The sequence below is a fragment of the Pteropus medius genome, unplaced genomic scaffold (assembly GCF_902729225.1).
Source record: "Pteropus medius unplaced genomic scaffold, Ma_sr-lr_union100, whole genome shotgun sequence".
NCBI classification, from domain to species: domain Eukaryota; kingdom Metazoa; phylum Chordata; class Mammalia; order Chiroptera; family Pteropodidae; genus Pteropus; species Pteropus medius.
The window spans coordinates 18,760,720-18,787,076 of NW_024349801.1; the positions used below are offsets into that span (position 1 = coordinate 18,760,720).

At 36.6% G+C, this 26,357-nt stretch overlaps 1 protein-coding gene and 1 pseudogene across 1 annotated transcript in view; both read right to left on the minus strand.

Moving 5' to 3' along the window:
• Positions 1-744: 744 nt before the first annotated feature.
• Positions 745-26,357, minus strand: part of LOC120622814 (protein unc-13 homolog C-like) — a 31,283-nt gene continuing 5,670 nt past the window's right edge. Inside the window, exon 2 of the mRNA XM_039888529.1 lies at positions 745-3,995. Within this exon, the coding sequence (XP_039744463.1) occupies positions 745-3,750 (3,006 nt within the window). The 5' untranslated portion in view covers positions 3,751-3,995. The remainder of the gene's footprint in view (positions 3,996-26,357) is intronic.
• On the minus strand, positions 4,654-4,772 carry LOC120581029 (uncharacterized; annotated as a pseudogene).

Here is a 26,357-nt window from a genome sequence, read left to right on the forward strand (position 1 = left end):
GTCTAAAATTGTTCCCCCAGGAAATAAAGTAAAATTGTTAGGTAGGGTACTCTTTTCATTTCCTTAATGAGCAAGAGACTTCTATTGCACTCTTTAGGAGAAAACATCATGACTATACTGGCTTACTGACTCCTCCTCAAAGAATGAATGGTGACCCCTCAGGTCTGGCCTAGGGTTTTGGTTCCATCGCCCTCCCTCAGCTGCATCAGTAGGTAGTAAGGGAAGCTGTGGTCCTCTCTAGGACAGGTTAAGGTCAGCTGTGCAGACCTAGTCCTTCCTACTGGCAGACCCCAAAGTATAGATTTGATGAGAAAAGGAGTAAGAGATCTGGAAGCCTGTCTTTCTTAACTCTTTAAGATTAATTATACCTTTCTCCCCATTCCTCTAAACCTAACAGCACCAAGGAGTAGAACCCAGGCTGCTCTTTGATTTCACTCATTTTTTCTTTGATAACTCACGACACAAAGTTGGTTAATATGAAATGGAGTTTATGCCTAATCTTAATAGAGAAATCTTGATCCACAGAATGTACGGCTCATTTCAGTATGAACTATTTGAAAACACTTTGATTTGAAGTCATCAAGCCCAATTTGTTGGGGAAGTTGTCTGAGTATAATAAACTCTTTCTCAGAATAAACATGCAATTTCCTTGCAAATACATTCTTTCTCCCATGAATAAACAGAGAACATGCTCTAAAGAAGCACTACTTAATGCTAAAACACAATTAGCTCATAATGTATCATTTAAATATGAGTACCTCCAGCCAGGATCTTCTCTTCCAGTTCTGCCATTTGCTGCTTATAGGCTTTTAAAGCTGCTTCTTTGAAAGAGGGACGGATTCTCTTTGGCTTTGTGATTTCCATTGGCTGTTCAGGAATATTTTGGTTTTCATCTCCTTTTATTTCCATTTCAGTTAAAGTTTCATTTAAGGGTTCCAACCCCCCTTCACTAATCATATCATCTGCTTGCCCTTCATAATCCTCATCTTGTGGAGTTTCATAAGGTGTTTCATAAGAAGGGTGATCATATTCGTGCATTGGCTCATCTGTTTCAGTAATACTAGTCCTGTTTTCTAACTTAGCAAGAACTTGTTCCATCACTTCAACATAATCTGTTTCATTATCCACCACTGGTTCACTATAGTCCTCCTCATCTTCCGCTTTGTAGTAATAAGGCTCTGTGTAAACATCAGAATCCAGAGTGGTACTTGATTCATTTGCAGTTGATTGGGATAATGTTCGAAATCTCCCCATTAAGGAAGAGCCACTGTCCTCATACCCACTGAGACTCTGTGTGCTTTTGTTCCATACCACTTCCAAGGCTGATTTAGCCCTTTGTAGTGTGGATCCAAATTTGGGGAAGCTGAAAGCCTTATCAGAAAGGTCAATGCTTAATCGACTATGCCAAGATTTGGGTGGGGCATCCTCTGAATCATCACTTTGCAATTCGGTTTGACTTCGATACATTATGGACAACTGTTTTTGATTTTGGTACAACTCATTAGAATTAGCTTCCTGATAAGAATCATATTGGCCAACCCATTGACCTTGTGGTTCATTATCCAACCCAGGACATGGAGATGAGTTGTCATCTTGGGTTAAATCATAGCTCTCGGAGTCATCCTGAAGGTCACTGTGGCACTTTCCCAAGTCTTCTAGGTCTTTATTGTAAACATCTAGCTGTTGATCAGATAGACTATTTGTGTCATAGTCAAAAGCTTCCTGGGTCGATGAATCTAAACCTAAATCAGCTCCTTGCTCTACTTGATTCCATTCCTTCCATGGAGAAAGATCCTCTTGTAATGAGAGCTGAGAATCACTGTAATGACTTCGGTCTCCAGATGCACATACCATGTCATTACTCATTCCACTATCCACGGTTTCTGTGTTCCCAATTTCACTCTGCCCTAGGACACCCTGAGCAGCCTCATTCAAAAGTAAATCCTGAGGACTGTCATAGAAGGTAGGCATGCCCTCCTGTTTCCTCTGCCAGAGTTCCCGGTCTGAAGATGACAGGAGGGAGCTTCCATTAGTTCTAGTAAAAAACTGATTTTCTGAAAAATCCTCTGAGTAAGATTGACACAATTTGGAAAAATCTGATTCAGAACGACTAAGTTTAGCAGTAAAAAAATCACTCTGTGAATGCCAGAGGGGCGCTGCATCTACATACTGAGTTGCGGTTTGTTTTCCCAAGTTATCTGATTCTGGCAGTTGAGAGGAAATTTTATCATAATCTGATTTATTTGAAATTCTACTGCTACTAGCAGTTTTATTCTTGGCTCTTGCATTGCGTGATTTTGAACCTGACTTGGAAATACTTCCCTTTGTTGGAAACTCTGACTTGGAAAGCACAGCATAACTGTTTCTATTAAGGTCAGATTCCAGCTCTCCATCACTATTATTGGGTAATTGCCAATTGTTCTTCTTGACTTTGGACTCTGGAGTAGATAGCTTTATATCCATGCTCTCGTATGTCTGGGAGGATGGTATCCCTCTCTCTTTTCTTTCTCTGATGTCATGAGTAAGAATATCTGTTGAGATTCCAATACCTGCTCCCTTGAGTTTATACGATTTTTTTAAGACGGAATCCCTTTGCTGAGAGTTTTCAAAGTACACAAGAATGGGTCGAGGCTTTGCATTTGGGCAGTCCCTCTGGTGTCCTATCCTCTGAGCAAATTCAATTTTAATAGCATTTGGAGCATCTGAAAAACCCATTTTATCTATTAGAATTTGGTACACCACACTTTCAACGTACTCAAATCTCTCTTCAGGCACATTTAAAAATCTCAGGCTTGCCTTGCTACCCATGTGACCTAAGTGTTTAATATAATCATGGATGTCTCTGGTTTCCCTCCGAGATTGGACAAACCCTGTGCGTAGCTGTTCAATTTCACTTTGTACAACCTCCACACTGCTGGAGATCTCATCGATGGAGTGTTTGAGAGCATTGACATGCCCTCGTAGTTCAGAAAGTTCTGTTTCGATCTGACTTATTCCCTGAAGTTCCTTAAAGATCATTTCCATAACATCATGTGTTTGGCTAATACAGCCAGAGGAACTGAATCCTGGCTCCAGGGCATTTGTCTTCGGATTTCGGGCAGTTCTATCCAAAGATTTGCTTCTTATTCCCCAGGTTTTCTTCATTGTGCTCAACTCCGAATCTGAAGAGACACAATCTTGGCTCTTTTTCCATTTCCTCAGTTTGCGTAAAGCCCCTAGTTTTAAGCTATGTAGAGTGCGTTCCCCATCAGAACTGCCCTCAGAGGGCGCCAGGCTGCTTGAACTCTTTCTGTTACGTCTAACTGGCATTGTGTGTGTTGGTTGTGCCTGGTTTTCAGCACTACTTCTTAGTTCATTGAGTGATTCTGAGTAGGAACTCTCAATTGAAGATAACTCTTGAAGCAGATCCTCATTATCACTGTTGGTTACATTAACATTTTTTTGTAGGCCATTGGCAATAGCTACGCGGTAACTGAATGTTGGTGAGAGGGAAAATTCTTTGTTAGCTTCGTCTTCTTCAGTGGATAAGTTGCGAGTGGATGAACATTTTGCAATCTTCTTTACAGTGCTTTTCAAGGTATTAGAAAGTTTGGGGGTTTTGGTCTGGCCAGCAGTAGAAAAGTCTTGATCCTTTTTCTGCTGACGATTCTCTTTTTTTTTAGTTGTATTTCCCAATTTCTTTGTAAACATTCCTTTGCAAAGCTTATGTATATAAGGTAAAATCAGGCTCTTGAAAAGATTAGCCACCATGGAAAGCAATTTGGGCAAGCTTTTCTACCCCAAAGACATAAACACGGTATCAGGATAAAAATCTGTAAATCCAAGGCAAGCATCACTGTTCAGATGTTCTTTGAATCATTGAAAATAGCAGGAAGGGCAGCCGTGTCTCTGCCACAATGTCGATGCCCGTGAAAGCAAAGCTCCATTTAGGAAAGACGTTCTCTCTTGGAGGAAGGGTTTCCTGGGTCTCATTTCCGCATGACTTCATGTAGTGCCTAAAAGAAAAGAATGTTGAAATGAATATCACAATTTAATTCTAGATTTATCCCATTTCTAACATTTTCCAAAAGTATTCAATATACACAATGTGTGAGAAATTGCAGAGGGGGCAAGCGGATATCTGAATTTCATCATGAAGTTACTTTTAAAACAACCATAAAGTAAATCAGTACCAATAACTATGTTTAAATTATAATTTTTAAAAAATTACTTATGGATGGACACAATTGAAATGGTAATAAAAGGTACTAATGATTATTTAGAAAAGGTTGTATAAGACAGGCAAATTTAAAAAGCTATAGTAACTGCACGATATTATCATTCCTACATTATTTCCCTTTCTAAATTTCATTTACAAAGACAAACATAAACTTTTAAATTTAAATGTAGTCTCTCACTCCAGACATTTAGAATTCATCAAAATAATATTCATGTATGTAAAACTTTTACTTATTTAAATAAACATTTACTTTTCTCGGTATTCAACGAATCGGAATTTTTTTTTTTTTAAAAGGCAACTTGTGGTTGACCTCACAGTTTGCAAGGACCTTGTCAGCTTACAATCTCTTATTTTTTTTATTTTTTACTCTTACAGCTCCTGGTCTTTCTAGGTGGTCTCCCTTCCAAGTACTAACCTTATTTTTTAATTTTTTACTTCTACAGCACCTGGTCTTCCTAGGTGGTCTCCTACCCAAGTATTAACCAGGCCCGACCCTGCTTAGCTTCCATGATCAGACGGGATCAGGCTTGTTCAGGGTAGCATAGCCGTAGACAAGGGAATTTCTTAAATAATGATTCAAGTAATCCGAGTAAGAAATATTTCATATGATGAAGTAAACACCAAGAGAAAATACATCTCTTCCAGCCATCAAATTTGTCAATGAAATATCATGGATTGCAAAATAAATAGTAAGTTATATTAAGTTAGGCATTGTAACAACAATAGAAATACATTTGAAAATGCATATAATACATCCATGTTTTAAGAGGATGTGACTCAAGAGAGCAGAGCCAGCCTAGCCGGCCTTGCAGCAGATGGTAGGAAACCCATCCCCAGGGTCAGGACTGTGATTAGACATAAGGAACCAGGTGACAAAAAGAAATTATGCCACAGATAAAACGTGCCTACACAGAATCAAGAATTGGGCAGATATAATTCATCTTATGATTTGGTGTTTTACAGTGCAAATGGCCATACAAGTAAACAATCTTTATGATGGTTAGTTTCTTGAATTAGAAGAAGAGTGGGGCAGGCAGGGGGTGGAGTTTACATTAATTTTGCTGGTTCACTAGCGCTGTGCCTTTTATGTGATAGGTATTCAAATAAACTCTTGTTGAATTTAACTTACTATTATTGTTGAAAGATATCGCAGAATAAGGGTAACAGCCAAAAGCATTAACTGACATTGGACTACGTATTTGGATAGATTAATAATCTAATTCTTTAAAAGAAAACATCATAATCTGCATAGTGTTTTAGGAGCCAGCTGACTCCTTATTAGCTCCCCCACTTGGAAATCTGCCATTTGCATGTCACTCAGACTCTGCAGGGCCTTGGGGAACACATGTTCTGGCCAGGAGCCAAGCTTCAGGAAAGATAAGGCAATGCAAATGAGAAAGGGAAGCAACAAGATGGAGGAGAGAAAGAGACTGACTCTAAAGAAGTGCATGTCTTCTGGGCTTTATAAGCTGTCAGAGTCCAGTTCTTCTTGTCTGAAATAATTTAGCGTTCATTCACAATTACAAACCTGGACCTGTTTTCTACTAATAAAAACGTCAAGCAATTGACTGCTGAATTAAATTAAAAAAATATTTATTGTACCCCTATGTGACTTTTCCTTATGGGAAGTTAAGTAGCAGTAGGGTAGATTAATTATTTTAAAACCAATTTTGGTTGAATAAACTTCTACTTACTAATTACGCAATCCAAGATCCTGTGTCTCCCAAATCTAGAAACAAATACCTACTTTTTGTTTAAATGAAAGCAGCAATTTTGTCAGTGCTTCTGATATTTTTATGAAATTATGTCTAGACTTCTTGACTTTCATTACTAGTTCAGAACTATCGTTCTAGGCAATAATAGTTAAAATTTTTTGAGCAGGATATTCAACCTGAATTTAAGTCCTGCCTCAAAAAAAAAGCAAACCCATGAGCATGCATCCACTGCCACTCGTACTAATTCACCTGCTCTGTATTCCAACCACATAGAATGACTTGTTTATTCACTAGGGGCTCCATGCTCTTTTACACCTCAGTAACTTTTCTGTTCTCTCTACTTGTAGCATCATTCATGTCTAGTCCTCCCTGTCTGTAAAAATTGTGTTTAAACTCTAAAATCATTTGTTTTGTGAAAACTTTACCAACCACCCAAACTGAGCTTTTCTCTCCCTTTGCCACACTCTCCCACAACACATTTCATAGGCAACTAGAATTCTGTGTTTTAATTTCATTTCTGTTTCTATCTGCTGGACTATGTTCTCTTTAAAGGTAAAAACCATGTCTTGTCCAATTTTAAACATCCTGAAACCAGCATACATAATAAACACTTAAGAAATGTTTATTGAAAAACTGGGCCAAAGGGTTCAAAGTTTCAGTTATGCAAGATGAATATATCCTAAGGATCTACCGTACAGCATAGGGCCTGTATTTAATAATACTGTGTTGTATACTTAAAGTTTTTACTAAGAGGGTAGAGCTCTTGTTAAGCATTCATATCATAAAATAATAATAAAGAAAGAAGGAAAGACAGGAGAAAACTTTTGAAGATAACAGATCTGTTCATGGCATAGATTGCATTGATGGTTTCACAGATGTATACTTACCTGCAAACTCTTTAAAAAAATTAAAAGAATCGGCCTGCATTTCAGCAACTTACTAAATATCTTCACCTGGTTGCCCTAAATTAAACTACATTCAAAACTTAGTCATTTTCATGATTTATTAATCTCAATTAATGTCATCACAATTATCTACTTACCCAAGACATATACCCAGGAATTATTCTAGTTGGAATGACTCCCGAGTATATTCTAGATTGATGTCATTCTAGATTCATACAATCCATCCCATATTCATACCTGATGCATGTCATCTGTTCCCACTAGTAATGTCTTAGTTCCAAATTCTGTAATTTCTCATCAGAACTATTACAATAATATCCTACATGGTCTTCCTAACTCTAATTTGGTCCTTTCTTCAAATCCTCCTTTCTAAAATTAATATATTCTTAAAAGATATAAATCTTCTTACTTAAAATACTGTCTGTCCTAGCAGACTCATTTCCTATCACTTCCACAAGCACATCTGCCCCAGCTACAATGAGGTAGTAACAATTCCCCAATTGTCATATTGTTGTCTCACAAATGTGCCTTTTTCATGCTGTTCCTCTGACTCCATGCTTTCACCCTCCCCTCTATCTCTACATGTCTTTCTCATGAATATATCTAAGAAAGAGAGAGAGAGAGGAATGATAGATTGGATAGATCGATCGACTGATCTTAAGTGAGATTTAAGGTTTTGGGAAGATCTTTGAGAGAGATTACCATACTAGACTATGTTGTTATGGAAAACCTTAGTAATAATATTTATTTATTATTTTTTATTTGCTAAGCACCATGTATGTAATTTTCAAAAATTTACCTCATTTCATTTCACTCCCATAATAATTATGTGAGATATGTACTATTATTTTCCAGATAAGGAAGCTGAAGTTTAGAATTTTTAGGAAACTTAACTTAGATCATGCAGTTAACCAGCAACACAGCCTTGCTTCCAAGCCCCAGATTTGGACTGCAAGTGTATAAACCCTGGAACTAATGTTAGAGTTAAATGGAGAATAAAATATTTTTTGCTGGTCTATCAACATATCATTTTGTAAGAGAGCTACTTAATATGACTGTAAACATAGGTACACTTGTGGGCTAAAAGAGCTAATTGAACCTTTAAACAATCAGCAATTTATTATTAAATCATTACCAGAATCAAGTTAAAGTATTTTCAAATCAATACACAATTTTATGTTTCTTAGCGAATGCAGGAAAATAGGTAAACTGGGTATTTAGGTGTTAATTTGCAAGAGAGAGACAGAAGACATGGAGACATGATCTGATACAGTCCTCCTCGGTCACCTCTCCTGGTCCTGCCCTCCCTACTTAAGCAGTGATGCTTGTCTTACAGTCTGTGACACTGGCTTCCTAGATTCCCATCTTTGGCCTAGGAACCCCATGTGTATCATCTGAGTTTCTGACCATTTTTACTATTATGTAGCTGCTTAATCCCTGCTTCTAGCCCCATAAGATAACCTCACTCTTAAATGCTCCTTCATCTGCACTGAGTTAGTGTTCAGTATCCTGGATTGTGTTAGGATGATACTTAATCTCCCACCAGAACACAGCAAGAAGCCTCGCCTCCTACTACAATACCACCTCAGCAGTAAATGCCTTATACTATATGATTGCTGTTTTAATTTTTTTTTTCAAAACTAAATAAAAGAAATACATAAACATGGTTCCCCAAATATCTGTTCGACATAAATTCCTGGTAATCTGGAAAGTAGCTGACAGAAATATCTTATCAGGTAGGAAGGACAAGCTATTGCAGCAGAGAGGGAGCAAACTTAACAAAGTGCAAGGGCACTTTCCCGGAGCAAGAAGGAAAACATTGGCTAGCTCGTTGACCATATAACTTTATAAGCAGGATCCTCAGGAGAAAACCAGGATAGCTGGAGATGGAAGGGAAAGCTAGCCACACCAACAGCTAATGAGGAGCCAAAAGGACTGAAGAAAGAAGCAGCAGAGGAGTTGAAAAAAGGCAGGTGATGAGAAGATAAATTAACATTAAAGATCATGTTTTTAAAAGCATCTTCTAGATTTTTTTGTATTGGGTAAATAAAGATTTATACCTGTTTTATATCTATTTTTTTTTCCTATGAAGGAGTAAAAGGACTGTATATATAATATAACTAATGATTACAGGGTTGACTGACAATGGAAATTGCTGGAACATAGTAACATGTGAAATGATGTTTTTTGTGAACTATTCATTTTTTGTCTTATGTTAAGGCAAAAACAATAAACCAATACATAATTTTTTTCTGACAAAAATTATCAAACCAGAAAGTGATTAAGAGGTTTATCCTAAGCTAGTAAATTATTTTTAAAAAAATAAGTAGAAAAAACAAATAAAATAAATACATAGAAAGAAAACAAACAAACAAACAAATAAATAAACAGACTCATTTCCCCAAGATCAAAGGTCAAATGATGTATGTCCTTTTTATTGTAGCTAATCGGAAATTTTGTGAATTTCTTCATTCAACTATAGCCCATCCATATTTTTTACTCACTTCCATTGTTGCACTTTGGTTTTAGAGTAAACAATGACATGTGACACTAATACTTTCACAAGCACTTTCAAATCTATAAAGTATTTTGTGTATATCAAGTCATGTGATCTTCATGGTAACCTTGTAATGGCATTATCTCCAGTTATCGTTAGGGATGGTGAGTCTCATAGATACTAAAGTAGTTGCCTGGGTCTCCTGTTCCAAAGCTTGGTTCCTTTACTATAATAATTCACATTCTCTTTACTTTAGATCTTTAATAATGCAATAGCTTATTGGTCTCCTAAAGTAATATCCTCTAACGTTCCAAAGCATCCCATGAACTGACTTCTTTCTAATCTTCCTTAAATGTCATTATTGTTCTTAATCTCCTACTAAAGACTACTGCATACCCTCTACTCTGGACCACTTCATAATTCCATGGATCTACTATGCTTATTCTTTCCCGGCTTTTTTTTTTATATATATTTGTTCTTCACTGTGCCTAGACTGTCCCCAGCTAATCTGGTCTCAATCTTCAAAGGAAAGATCAAGACTAATCTTTTCCACAAAAGTTTCTTTAACCACTTAGTTGCCTTTTTTCCCCATAGTCCTTATAGTCAGAACCATAATATTCAGCCCTTAATTATTCTTCTATTTACCAAATAGCTTTTGTAAATATTTTTCCATTTTAAATGTCTATTATATGCCAGACACTGTCTTGACTAAGGACAGACCAAAGTTATCCAGAGGGTCCCTGTCATCTAATTGGAACAATTACAGTAAGTATTCAAAAGATATTTATTTCTGTGCTGTACATTTTTAAGATAAAAGAATCTTCTTCCTAAGGTTATATCTTATCCTGTGCTCTTTTTTTATGGTTTTCTCTTTTTTTTATTTTCAATTATAGTTGACCTTCAATATTATTTTGTACTAGTTTCAGGTGTACAGAATAGGGGTTAGACATTTATACAATTTACGAAGGTATCCTCCCCAGTTAGTCCAGTACCCACCTGGCACTATACATAGTTATTACAATATTATTGACTATATTCCCTATGCTGTACTTCACATCCCCTTTACTATTTCATAACTACCAATCTGTACTTCTTAATCCCTTCACCTTTTTCACCCATCCTCCAACCCCCCTCCCAGCTGGCAACCATCAGTTTGTATCTATGAGTCTGTTTCTGTTTTGTTCATTTGTTTTGTTCTTTAAATTCCAAATATGGCATTTGTCTTTCTCTGTGTGACTTATTTCACTTAGCATAATACCTTTAGGTCCATCCACATTGTAATAAATGGTAAAATTTTATTCTTTTTTATAGCCAAGTAATATCCCATTGTATATATGTACCATTTCTTTTTCCAATCATCTATTGATGATAGCTTAGGATGCTTGCATATTTTGGCTATTGTAAATAATGCTTCAATAAACATAGAGATGCACATATCTTTTTGAATTAGTGTTTTGGATTTCTTTGGATAAATACCCGGGAGTGAAATTGCTGGGACATAAGGTAGTTCTATTTTTACTTTTTACTCTGACTCTCCTCCTCTGTTCTTGATTGAATCACTACCTCTAAGATAATGCTCCAGTAACTATCTCTTCTCTTGCTCACATCTTATGTCTTTTCCACTCTACTGGGTCCATTCAATCTAAGCAATAAGCATGTTCACATCTTAACCTATTAAACAAACAAACAAACAAACAAACAAACAACAGCCTTTAGCCTTCCTTCAATGTTGTCATCTTCTTAGGCTACTGAACCTTCCACCTAACTCTACCAAAGCAGAGACCTGCTGTCTGTACTTTTTCATGAGTCCATCTTCAACTTCTTGCTGTCAAGTTCCAACCTCAGAACTCTACTAAACTTTCTCTTTTAAATAATATTTTTAATAATATTTTATAATTTTTATAATATTTTATAATTTTTTATAATATTTGTATAAAACCATAATCTTCCCCCAAGCTTAAAGGGTCTCTATGCACAAAGCTATTTTTACTGGAGTGGTCTCATGATGAAAATTGGGCCAATCAAGTTTTCTCACTTGGGAATTGAAAGTTGGAACATGGAGGCTGTCAGATCATTCTAGGCATTTCAATAAGAAAGCAACATAAAATTCTGACCTAAACAGTCAAAATTTAAACTTTGTAAAAATTCAGGAGTGAAAACATATTTTAAGAAAGAAAAAAGAGTGCAGATGGGGGTCAAAAGTAGAAATGAGAGGACCTATGGGCACAGAGAGAGTGAATGCCTTTGTTTCTAATTGCTTTGCAAGCCTAGGTCTGGGGCCATTATTAGTTTTGTCTAAGGTATGGCAAGATATGTTTAAGTGTTCTTCTTTAGAAACAAGCCCTAACAAGATCTTTCACTGGCCTCTCTACCTCTTTTCAGTCTTCTTTTATTCTCTTTTCTGCTATCAAATTAATGTATCTGCATCTAGCTTCTCTTCTTTGTATTAATTCCTATTTGTGTGTTGACCAGTTTGGTCTGAATGATCATTATCATCTCAAATTCAAAATTTCAAATTAATCTTCTTTCTTAAACTACGATGTTCTCTAAGTTTCTCATAGAGTACTTATTAACAAAACCAACATTCTCTTATTTATATGGACCGGAACTCCAGGATCACCACTGATTCCTCTGTTTCTTTGTCCCAAACTTCTCACCGATTCTAAATCTTAGGTCCTTAATTTTACAATTTCTCTCATTCCCTATACCTCCTGTCCATTCCCAGAGCTGCTATTTTGGTTCAGGTCCTCATTCATGTTCACTTGAGATCATTATCTTTAAAAAAAGAATATTCACAAAAGAACTAAACATTTTTATGTCAGTCTTAAAATATTCTAATCATTGTACTATGCACGTTAAAAAATATCATTGTACTTAATCCTCACCTCAGTCTTTTATACTTGATTATTGATGTGACTTCCTAGCTGTTCTTCTCACCTCACTGATTGTGCATAACTCTAGGAGTGTCTTTGTTCCATAGTAAAAGCAAGAATTTAAAATTTTAATGAATGTTGTGCAGCATGGCAATAGACCAAAACTTAAATGCTCACATAATTAGTATCTTTCTTCCTTTACCTTTCCTTTTAGAGTATCTGATCCAGTGTAATTCTCCTCACACAATGGAACTTCATTTCATTCTAACTCTTAGGTAAAAGTAAATTATTTATGCTTCGAGGCATACAAGCAAAATGGGTGTGATACTCATAACTAAAATTAAACTTAGTGTTTCACTAAACAGAGCTGCAATTTCGTCCCTTTCTTATATCACAGGGTGCTTTTAAAGAAATTATTACAAAATGCCTAATAGCAAGACATATTTTAACTTTTTCAGCAAAGATAGAGCACATTCCATATAATGAAAGGTCATACATGCCCCCAGTGGGGAAAAAAAAAAATCAAATATCAAGTTTAGTTCTTTAAAATTTTCTTATATTTTTATTATGGAATACTAAATTATACATGTAAAGTCTCTTCACCTTAAAACTAAACATGCTTAGCATCAGCCAGTAAACTTTTTACCTCAGAGAACATTTGGGAATAAATAATCACAACAGATACAGTTGGTAACTTGATCTATGGCAAGTCCAGGTGCTAGTGTAATTGAAATAAGGAAATTGGAAGAAATTAAGAATGCAATACAAATTTTTTTACTTCTCTATTAACCACAGAAGTAAAAATATATAATGTCTATGTATCTAAATTCAAGTTTTCCAAAGCCCCTTCTCACAAAGGAAGGTAAGCTCTTCCTCCTTCCCATAAAACACATTAAGATTCAGGCTGTAGTTGTATCTGTGTTTGTCCTCCCTCCAACCCCAACTCAGCCTGGCCTCTTTACTTAAGTCTTGATGACAGCTAAAAAACAAAGACCCAGAAGAATGCTGTGGGAAATTAGACTATTTTTGACACCCATGACACTGAAATCTGTTAATTTTTAAAAATATTTCAAAATTATAATTTAAAACAATTTTTAAAAAGTAATCAGTAAGAAAGCCTTTTTGTGCCTTAGGAGGAAGTAGGACATAGAAGGAGTATCTCAGAGAGCACACACATTCTGTGTACCCTTAATATTAAAATCAAGGTAACCTCAAACATATTTGCACTTCAGTCTCCCATTCAAGTCTACTCTCAGAATCAATGGAAAGATATGTTGTGCCATAGCTGTAGTGTGCCACACAAATGCCCCCTTCAGGACTAAATCATTCATTCTTCTAACTGCTGAGAGTATTTTGTTAATTGCCAAAGACACACAGCTGAGACACTCTCTGAGAATGGGCCATGGCCAAAGGGTTATTCTCTTTCTCTGGGGCAGCCCAAATCCAATGACCAGTTGATGTTGTTCAAATTTAACCAAGCATCTGAGTTTCCTATAGGATTGGCTGAGGCTTCTGTTGCAAGTGCATTGCATTTCAGCTTCTCCTTCCACCCAATTGAAAAGAAGCCCTGTAATACATATTTCTGTTTCATAGTCTGTTTCCCAGGGAACCTGACTTTAAAAAGTTGGTACAAAGGGAGCACTGAAGAAGTGACTCTAAATGGAGATATTTTATATGGATTCTCTCTGTTGGACTGGCAATGAATACCTAATCACTGGTTCTATGTGGAAAAGCAATAGCTTGTGGTGTATTGTAGCAATGCACCTATTAAAATATTCATTGGTGGTGGATTGAGGTGGGATACTAGTGGAAGGGAATTAATTCATGCACATAATGTCTCATGTTATTTGATAGGTTGAGGAGAGGAAATGATTAACACTATGAAATAGATTATCTGTTGCTGGGGCCTCCTGATGCAGTGAACAAAGGCAATGAAAGGCTACGTGTAAAAACAACGGAGGACCATGTCATCAGATAAATAAATTCTCGCATCTTTCAGCAGATGCAGAAAAAGCTGAACACCAGACCCAGGAATTAATTATGAGACTGGCAGAGCTCCAGAGAAAGTTTAGTTCTCAATTTAGGTAGGCTGGATATGCTAAGGTCAGAGCCTATTTAATAGGGAAAAATATGGGGCTGTGAGTCATAGGATGGGAACATCTGGATTAATTCACTTATAATTCTTTAATCCTCAGATTCGCCCAAACCTCCAAACTGTAAAAGTGACCTTCTCCTCCCTGTTAGTGGCTTGTACTTTACCCACACTTGAAGATAATATAGAAGACTCTGACTTTCAAGAAAATCTGTGCACCTTCCATCAAGATCCATCGCGAACATCCCCACAGACCTCCAGAACAATAACTAGGATAAAGTCACAACATAATCCAGCTGAGTAAATGTAGTGTATGTTAAGGGAAGAAAAAGATTATATGTTGAAGAAACTATAGGACCTCACCAACATATATGCACCAATAAAACTGAAAGAGTACTTATGAACTGGATTCTGTGGGTGCTAGATCAATGAGGAGGTATATAAAGTTAAACAGAGAAAAATATATTGCTATGGAAACCCTCTCTCAAGATATTAAATTTAACCCCTCGCAAGGACCATGGGAGACAATATTAACACAAAGCTGTGGTGGTTCTTTGAAACTTGGAAAAAATTATCATCCATACTAAGTAGAAATAGTATGGAAAACAGAAAAAGAAATCGTAAGTCTCAGAGAAGTGGATGTGCTAGAGTGGATATATTACATAAAGCAAGAAAACTCACCAGCCAAAAATGTTCATGGAAGGATACTCCATTTAACAATGTGACAAGTAATGGTAAGATTCTCAGTGACATCACTGAGCATCTCAGTGGTGGTTATCCTCTACAGAGATGTTATAGAACTAGACTCTTTTAACAATGGCAATGACAGGGGCCCAAAACAATTGAGGTTATGTTGTAGCACTTAACTATCAGAAATAAGGTGGGCACAATTATCATAACAGGCTATAAAGTTGGAGTGGCAGCCAAGAGGTGACAGAGCTATGGAGATGGTTAATAAAATGCAGTTCCTGGAGGTTAGATAAATACACAATCCGCAAATAATGCTTAATTTATGCAAGCAAAAAAGAATCATGGATAGATAGGAGATTGAGGATAGTCTTCCTAATAAGAAGATAAATCTCTTGCCCAGTTTCTGGATCTGAGTCAATACTCAACTCCAGAGCCCACTGACTGAAAGACCAGGTCACTATGAGGCTTAGACTTTCACCAAAGATACCACTTGGGACCATGGACTGACCTAGTGCTATTTTTTCCAGTCTTCCAATGTGTAATTGGGATGGATATATGTGGTAGTTAATAGAACCTTCACATTGATTTGGTATTTGTCTTTTTCCATGTGATTATTTCACTTAGCATAAAACCTTTCAGATCCATCCACATTGTCACAAATGGTAAAATTTTATTCATTTTTATGGCCATGTAATATCCCATTGTATATATATGTACCACTTCTTTATCTAATCATCTATTGATGGTAGCTTAGGATGCTTGCATATTTTGATAAGAGATATTATTGATGAAGGCCAAGAAAGTAAATAAAAAACACTATCACATCCTGGGAATGCAGGGACCAGTACTACTTTTAAAATTTTAAATGCAGTAGTCCATATTTAATTCCTCTCATTTAGTTCACCAGATTTGCTCCTACAAATGCCAGATAGATCCTAGTGGATGATGGTAGATGACAATAAACTAAACAAAGTAATCATTTCAATTGTAGCTGGTGCACAGATTGGTGTCTTTGCTAGAGCATATTAATATAGCCTCAGATATGTAGTATATGGCCACTGAGCTAGCAAATTTATTCTTTTCTATCCTTACTGGGAAGATGGTTGAGAAGTAGTTCACGTTTAGGGGGGGCAGACAAGAATACACAGTATTGTCTCAGGGATGTGTTAATCCTCCCACCATGCACTGGGACCTAGACTATCTGAGTATTCTGAAAAACATCACATCAGTCCACTACATTGATGGAATAAAATCCATACTTGGGAATACTACTCTGACCCAGAAAAAAAAAATGACAAGTTTGATGTAGTCCCATTCATTTATTTTTGCTTTTACTCTCCTTGCTGGAAAGGATGCAGAGAAAAAGGAACCCTCATACACTGATGGTGGGACTGCAAATTGGTACAGCCACTATGGAAAACAGTATGGAGGTTCCTCAAAAATCTAAGAATTGATCTACCATATGATCTGGCAATCCCTCTGCTGAGTATTTACCCCAAAGACTTAAAAATTCATATCCAAAAAAGATATTTGCACACCAATGTTCATAGCAGCATTATTTGTGGTGGCCAGAACATGGAAGCAACCGAAGTGTCCTACGATAGATGATTGGCTAAAGAAGCTGTGGTACATATATACAATGGAATATTATTCAGCCATAAGAAAAGATGAAATACTGCCATTTGCAACAGCATGGATGGACCTCGAGATAATCATGCTAAGTGAAATAAGCCAGATGGAAAAAGTTTAAAACCACATGATATCACTTATATGTGGGATATAAACCTAAAAGCAACAAACGAACAGAGACTCATGGACATGGACAACAGGCTAGTGGTTATCACAGAGTAGGGGGAAGGGAGAAGGAGGGATGTAGATGGGGTAAAAGGGGTCAAATACGTGGTGACATTAAGAATTAAAAATAAATAAATTTTTTAAAAAAGAAAAAGAGAAGAAAAAATGGCAAGAAAGTGCACAAAAAGGCCTTGATAAGACACGTGAGCTCCAGAAGATTAACTTTATGATGATTCAGAGGCCTGCATCAGTGAAGTTTTTAGGGGTAAGTAGTCTAAATGATACCCTGATATCTCCTCCAAAGTAAAAACATAAATTATTGCCTCTCATATCCATAGTCTCTTCACGTTTGGAAGTAATAAAATCCATACTTGGGAATATTACTCTGACCCATATGCTGGTGTTATGAAGGCTGATATCGTTCTGAAGACAGAGATATCTGTGGTGAAAAAGTCACCTTGTAGAATTTATGGTGAGCCCCAATAGGAGAATCAAATGTTGACTCCACAATTCTGGAGAAAGTTTATGCCATCTGCAGTAGAGAATTATATACTATTAAAAAATATTTCCCAATCTCAAATATATACAGAACACTTGAATATGTGGCATTAAATGATCATGTTACCAGAACTACCTATCATGATCTGAGTTTTGTCCAATTCGCCAAATCATAAGACTGAGTAAATCTAACAGCAAACGGAAATGGTATACCTGTAATTATTGGGCATAAACAGGGTCACAGGGCATAGGTAAGCTGCATGAGTATGTGGCCTAGACCTTTGCCATCCATTATTATTCCACCAATGTCTCTGCCTCAGTGTGTGTGTGTGTGTGTGTGTTGTGTGTGTGTGTGTGTGTGTGAGTGTGTGTGTGTGTGAGTGAAACACATACTATTGACCCTTGAACAACACAGGTTTGAACTGCACAGGTCCACTTATATGTGGCTATTTTTCAATAAATACCTGTACTGTTTTTGATCCATGGTTGGGAGGCTATGGATGCGGAGGGCCAACTGTATGCATTGTTCTATGCTATTTTATATAGAGGACATTAGCATCTGCAGACTTTGGCATCTGAGGGGGTTCCTGGAACCAATCCACCACAGACACCAAAGGACAACTAGGTTTTGGGGAAGTCAAAAATTATATGCAGGAGTTTGACTGCATAAAGGGTCAGTGCCCCTACCTCTGCATTGTTCAAAGGTCAACTACATGCGCGTGTGTGTGTGTACTTATATATATAGGAGAGAAAGATACACACACATATTACATACACACACACATACACACACACACACACACACACACACACACACACACATATCTCCTTCTTGGAAGAGATCCCTTATAGACAGCTAAGAGAAGAAGGAAAAATAATCTGAATTTAGTGTATGAATGGGTTATCTCAGAATGTGGGGTTCTCAATATGTATGAGTCCATGAGAAAGGACTACTGCCACAGTCCTGCTCAACATGGCACTGAAACACAGCAGTGAAGGAAAATCCTCCAAATGGGCAGAATTTGAGACAGGTTACCTGATCATCCACTTTGTATGGAAAGAGAAGTAGCTCGTGGTAAGAATACATGTGGACTCATGAGCAGTGGTGAACTGCCTGGCAGATCAGGGTCAAAGAAAGCTAGGGAAGTGGCATGTAGATAACTTAAAGGCAAAAGGCTCAAAGTTTGAAATTTTTGTGTTGCATGTTGAGGCTCACCAGAGAGCATCCACATGGAAGCAGCAATATATAACCAAGTAAACAGAATGATGTGACCAACTGTGGTTGAGATGGAGATTATGTATGGACTCAACAGCCTGAGCTCCTATTCACCAAGGCTGATCGAGGTACTGCTGCTGCTGAATGTCCAACCTGCCAACGACAGAGACCCTTGATACAACGTCTTTCAAGCAGATCAACTAACCACTTGGTAGCAATTGATTATATTGAACATCTACTTTGTAAAGGGAAGGACTTCATTTTAGCTGGAATCAACACAATTCCAAATACAAATTTGACTTCCCCATTTACATAATTTCATCTTAGAGCAAGAGGATTACTACTTCACAGTAGTGGATGGGCAGCAGTGGGCTCAGGACCTCTGGTTCCCAGAGGGAGAATGCTTCTATGAAGACACAGAGTGAAAATATCATGAAATCTTCAGATATAGTTGCCATCTGGTCACTTTAGAATTATGTCAGGAGGAACTGACTCTGATTATTAGGAGAATGTAAGGATGAAATGATACTATAGGGATGAGGAGGAAAATGTTTGGCACCCGGATAGGCCACCGAGGAAACTCTTCATAATCTCTTTCCCTAATTTGATGGTAAATGGATAAGATTTTCAAAATGACCAAGGGCTGAGACCTCTTAAGAATGGTAATCTAGGTCACCCCATGAGGCAAGCCACCTAGAGCAGCAGAGGTGCTAGCCATGGGTAGAGGGTATTTAAAATGGGAGGAATAGGAGAAAGATGATGCGTTATGGTCTTGAAAGCAGACTAGTCTTGATGGCGCTAGTTCATGCCAGAAACCTTCGTCATATAAATTTCCCCAGGAAAAGAGACCAGTGCCTATTCCAGATGGTGTTAACTTGCCATATAAAGCAAATAGATTTGAATGGCATGCAGTGCAGACTATAATCAATGCCAGGGTGTGATACCTTCAGGACCAACATACACATTCCCCTGAGTCAATCTCTAGGAATGGCACTTAACTAAGGTAGTCTTCATTCCTGGATTGGCACAGACACCAGTTCACCAGCTTTTCCATATTATCTCTGAATATTCTGAAACTCCAGTTCTACAAAATATATTTTCTTTATTTTCACAGTGTACCACAAGTAGCAGAGACAGCTGAGTAACACAGAGTAATAAGGTAACCAATGAATTGATACTTGCTTTACAAAGGTATTTAGCACAATTTCCTACAAAACAAAAAAGTCACCTCCTTAGAAAATTTAACATTAATATTACTTTGCAGATATTTTGGAAACCCAGATTGTGTATAAATTTATAAACACCTGAACACATAATCAGAAATAATTCTCCTTCTGGTTTGTGTTTGGCTGTGTTTGTATTCATCAGTGAAAAAATGTTTTATATGGCATAATAAGCAAAACACAAAATCTCGTGTTTGCCAAAGAAGAAATCTATGTATTTAATGGCAAAATAGATGAAGCACAAGAAATTATGGTATTAATTTAAGGCCATTGTCCTGCCTTGATATCTCTAGGAATTGTTTTGACTAATATCTTTTCTATTTTTATCCCTGAATTTCTTACCAGGCTATTATTTTGGGCAGAAACTATGAAAGAGTGCCTCAAAAAAAAAAAGCAATTACTTATTAATCAGAATTTGTTGGCAGTTTTCCAAGATTATAATTGAAGTTGTATAACCTTGCATCCATTGATAAATAAATGCAGATTGAGCCATAGTGGTCAGGTGAGAAATATCTGATCACAATTTGAAGGGGAGCCATTTTAACAAATTCCAAAATATTAAACAATACGCTGACATTAGGGAAATAACTCAGTTTACTCTGTAATGTTCTGTTAACAACAACCATGGCTTCTGTCTGGCTTCTCTCCCTAATAAGGCTCTGAGTCTCTCCTTTGAAAGACAATCCTTTGTAACCCCAGCATCCTCATGGTGCTCTACACAGAATAGATTACTAGTGAAGATGAAGATGTGAAAGATATATTCAAGAAGAATCAAACTAGTTAGAAATTTGGATTTGCATTCAAAAGTTTTTTCTACATACTTACAGTATGAGATATCAACGTTTTACTCATTTACCCAATAAATACTTATTGAGTGCCAGCTATGTATTATGACCTACACTAGGTTTAGGAGATACAGTGGTAAGCAAAACAATAGTCCCTTCTGTTAGATGGGAATGAACAGGGGGTTGTTTAAACAAGCAATTTCAATAAATGATAGTATTTTCTTTCTAACCGTTTCCACCAAAAAGTGGCCTCTTGATGCCTACTGCATGAAATTCAGGCTTACCCATAGCTTTTTCCTCACCATATATTCTCTGCTCTAACCCAATACATCCTTTTACCTCTCACTTTTATTGCCGCCTCACCTTGCTATATGGATTTGTAGTTCCTATTTAGTCAGTAACCCCCATTCCCCTGGTATAATAATTTGTGAGATGTAAGAGCATGGCAAGTCACACGTTCCTCCTGTACAGCCTAGAGTTGTCTTAAACATCAGTTTGTTGCTATTCACAATGACTGTGCCTCTGGCAGGAATATTCTCTCTGACAAATCATCATAATCTATATCATGCCAGTACTAGAGATCTCAGAAAAATTCTTTTAAGCACCATCTTTTTTTATTAATAATATCCCATCAGAACCATTTTAATTCTCCAGGCTCTTTTTCTTTTTTCTTTTTCTTTTGCTCTGCAACTAATATATGTAAGCATTCTACCAGTTTTGTGGCACAGAGAACAATGGCGTAATCCTTGTCCTCAAGGAGCTCACAGTCAAGTGAAGAATATAAGAGAAAGCAGGTACAATCACATATAATTCAGACTAAACTAGATGGCAATGGAGAGAGGCACTGGGAAAGCCCAGTCCTTTGGCCTCTCCACACATTAAAACCACACAGACACATCTTGTATGAAATTGAACCTGGTTTACTTCTCCTGCAAAGCTGCTCACAGTCCTGTAATTAACCCAGAAGGAATCCCCTAGACACCAAGTGTTTTATAGCTAGTCTAATTAGGATAAAGGCAGCAGCTCAAGAGGCAGGATATACATCTCTCAATCAGAAAGGTACAGGAGATGTCCCTCAGGCAGCCTAAGGCATATAGCAAAACAGAAAATGTAAACACAGTCACCTTGGTGTGCTGGGATTTCTGAAATGTGAATTTGTGGACACTTCAAATCTAAGCTTAGCTCTCTTCTGTTATCTGTGACACTCCTGCCTCACCTTCCATAGCCACCTGCTGAGTCCTTAGAACCCTCAGACAAATGTCAGTGGTAATCTAAGCAAAACGTAATTAAGATAAGCCTGCTTGTACTCAGAAATATGAAAAATGTGCTGTCTTTCATGCATAGAGTTGATTATCTAGTTTCCCTTCAGTAGGATGCTGGCTTTGAATTACTTTTCTGGGGAAAAAAAGATGGATTTCACAAAACAACAATTGCTTTTCTATTCCTTTTTATGATGAATTTTTTTCCTCTTGCAAAATGATGTGTTGGGATCCAGGTCTCTGATCTTGGGTCAGAATATTTCCTTCAGTACCAATAATCATTCCACGTAAGAATTAACTTACTTTCAAAAGGGCATTTCTGCTCTCTCTCACACCAAATCAATAGAATTCTAATAACCCAGACAGCCATCTCCCATGCTAACATTGTGTTATTTAACAAAATGGGAAATGCCCATTTCCTCAAAATACCTACTTACCAATTTCAACAATTAGAAAGTATTAAATAATGACCAGGTATGCTAAACACGATTTAATACTTCATAATGTAGAAACTACTAAAGACTTGAGAATCTCCCATGCCATCATAATGAGATGATATGAGATGTGAGATGACATTTTAACTTAACCTGTAAGTAGAATCATCACCTCTAAGTATCTATTGTATAACCCTTGTTCTATAGTTACTGCCACAAATTAGTTAATTTATTACTGATGTTCGAATTCCTGATAAATAGTTTAGAGTATCTGTCAGTCAGATTTCACATTGCTTGGTTTTGTCACTCATTAACATTTACAGACATATAGTAACACATTTTTTTGCATTAAAATATGAACAGGCTTTACTTGGGTATATTTTCATCTGGTGTTAAGCAGTACAGTAAATCATCTGTCCTCTAGAAGCTTTAGATAACTTTAATCTTGTTTAACACAAGAGATTGTGTTCACAATAAAAAGTGAGACAATATGGGGATTCACTGAGACGTAACTGAAAAACAGGCAACCAGAAACTGTAACTATTTGACAAGTACTTTCTCAGTGCTCCCACAATTTTTTGTAATTCTAATTAAATTTAACATTTTAAATGTGTCAGATCTTGCAGACTTTTTAAGTTTTCTGCATTCTAAGAAATATATTCTCCATTCTCATGGAAGAAAGCTTTGAATTCCAAACACAGCTATCAGCAAATAATATCTTGTGGGTAGGGCCCGAAGGGCAGACAACTGGAACGAATTATGAGAGAAATTAATCAAGCCTTATCATGTAAAGTGTCTTAAAAGGAAGGTAATATAAAATCTAGAAACTCACAAGGAAGATTTACAATGTCAAGTTCAAGTTTTCTCTCAATAGATTCTAGAATTGACTATATATTGCCCCCAACTAATTGACATTCCCTCCTCTTAACATCATTATTCAGGAATTTGGGGATTTCAAGTTTAACCAAAGAATTTAAGGAAGATTTTCCTTAGACTCCTCATTCACCCTTTTTTGGGAAATTGTCTTCCAAAATGAACTATCGCTGGTAAAAGCACCTGTCTACAATCAGCCACACTATCTCAAAATAAACAGATGCTGCAAGAATTCCTTCTATAAAACTACGAAAGACCCTGGGAGTTACCTGGATTTCTTTCCACGATCGTGGTTATTGCTGAATCCACTGGGAGCTAGATGCCATAAAGCATGAGCCAGGGTGGTAAAAACCAATAATGTGGACACAAGTTGTATATGCTACAGGACTAAATAGAGGAGAGATAAGCCACATTCTAGATTAGCAGCTAAAGTTAAAAGGGGAAGATTTAGAGCAAAGGAAGTGAGAGAGTATGTAGGATATAGAGCTAGTGAGGAAGTATCGTTTCTAGAAACACCAAACTAAAGAAAAAGTCATACTTGGTTTCAAAATCCCCGACCAAGAAGAGGAAGATAAACATCATAGCAAATTGACATAGACCTATAATGTGACATGATTCTGACCTAGATAAAGTCAGTCAGGCAGCCAACCTGTTATTAGCTATCTCTTACCCCTCTTGAAGCTACGCTTCTACCTTTCACTGGTTGTATTCACCAGATGCATGGGCACTAGATCCTGACATTGCCATAGGGATACTGAAGGCCTCTTGAAGCCAGAGCTCTGAACAATGAGAATATTTCAGAGTCACTGGTCATGCTTTAATCTCTCTTTTTCACAGGAGCATTTTATAGCGGTAGACTTTTCATGAAACCCTTATCTGCTGTAATATAGAAAGTCATTAAAATGTGCTGTCTCACAATATATACTCAGTGTGGATATTCATTTGAATTATATTCTCGAAAATAGGATGGCTATTCCAGTTTGTTCTAAATGTAGTTGCTGAGGTAATTACTAACTTAAGTAATTTGCTATTTCCTACACCAGTAACTAGAATTCAAATTAAATGTATGTACTGAGCACCTACCTTCTATACACAGATAATGTGTATCTGAACGTAGCCAGCATTCTTTGGGGATCTATAATTTAACCCTCATTAAAGCTCTTTATGGTGCCACTATTTTCTAGTTTTAAGATGCAGAGTAACTTTCCAAAGCAGATATTTAATGGGTTTACAGTTTTGCTAGAAATTTTTTTAAGTTACTTGCAACACAAAAGGTTTCTATAGGTCAATATCAAAGGAGAAATCTCATGAGAAAGTATGGAATGTGTTAGTAAGTGGATTGTGCAAATAATTTGGTATTACAGAATTGTATAAAATTGAAGTATTTGAAAACTGTGAGTAATCTGTTTAATTGGGGGCAGAGATTAGGTAAGGAACTAGAATAAGATAAAGCTAGAAAATCAGTGTGGGATCTGGTTATAAAGGTGTTTTTTTGCCACTCTAAATAGTTTTGGATTTATTTCATATACAATGTGGTGTCCTTGAAAGTTTTTGAGCAGAGAGTGACATTTGCCACAATCAAATTTTTAGGACAATGAATCTGGCAGTAGTATGCAGAACAGATGCTCAGAGAAGAGGCTCATAACAGATAAAACAATTTAAAGATTAGAGAGGTATGCTAGTCATAGTGATAAAAACTTGTACTAAGGTGATGTCAAATAGGAGGAGGAAAGAAGGCATGGCTGGAAAAGATATATAAAAGCTTTGATGAGTAATTGACTAGCGATCATGAGAAAGAATAAGGCAGTGAGGATACTTTGAGAGACTGGGGAAATCAGTAAAAGTTGCTGTTTAAGGGAAACTAGAGAAGTTGAACTTCTTGACTTTGGTGAGACATGTAATGTCAATGCCATCAGTGACAGTAGAGAGAGAGCATCAAGACGCTTCCTCTCAAGGCTAAATGGAGGCAGACAGCAATTGATGTATGTATCTATTATAATTTGGTATATTTACTTATCAAGCTTTATAAGTCTTATCATTTATTATTAGCTATCTCAGACCCTCAATTGATGTATGCTTCTACCTTTTCAATTTGGTATATTTACAGTATCAAGCACTAGATATAAGACTATCATTTATTAGGGATAAAAAATGCCTCTGACCTACAGTTACTTCTACCTTTCACTGGTTGTATTCACCAGATGCATGGGCACTAGATCCTGACATTTGCCATAGGGATACTGAGGGCCTCTTGAAGCCAGAGCTCTGAACAATGAGAATATTTCAGAGTCACTGGTCATGCTTTAATCTCTCTTTTTCACAGGAGCATTTTATAGCGGTAGACTTTTCATGAAACCCTTATCTGCTGTAATATAGAAAGTCATTAAAATGTGCTGTCTCACAATACTATAAAAACACACTCAAGGATATTAGTGTGTTATATTCATCAAATATTATATTCATCGAAAATAGGATGTCCAAAGCTATTCCAGTTTGTTCTAAATGTAGTTGCTGAGGTAATTACTAACTTAAGTCACAGCAGAGGTTTGAGTTTTTCCTTTTCTTTCTTTTTGCTATTTCCTACTTGTATACCAGTCTTTCTCCTTCCTCTAATAACTGATAGTATTATAGAATTCAAATTAAATGTAAAAGCAAACAAATGTACTGAGCACCTACCTTCTATACACAAGATAATGTGTAATCTGAACGTAACTACAATTACTAATAGCCAGCATTCTTTGGGCACTTGATCTATATTTTTTCATTTAACCCTCATTAAAGCTCTTTATGGTGCCACTATTTTCTAGTTGAGAAGTTAAGATGCAGAAATTTTAAGTAACTTTCCAAAGTTTACCCAGATATTTAATGGGTTTACAGTTTTGCTAGAAATTTTTTTAAGTTACTTGCAACACAAAAGGTTTAAACTATAGGTCAATATCAAAGGAGAAATCTCACGAGAAAGTATGGAATGTGTTAGTAAGTGGATTGTGCAAATAATTTGGTATTACAGAATTGTATAAAATTGAAGTATTTGAAAACTGTGAGTAATCTGTTTAATTGGGGGCAGAGATTAGGTAAGGAACTAGAATAAGATAAAGCTAGAAAATCAGTGTGGGATCTGGTTATAAAGGTGTTTTTTTGCCACTCTAAATAGTTTTGGATTTATTTCATATACAATGTGGTGTCCTTGAAAGTTTTTGAGCAGAGAGTGACATTTGCCACAATCAAATTTTTAGGACAATGAATCTGGCAGTAGTATGCAGAACAGATGCTCAGAGAAGAGG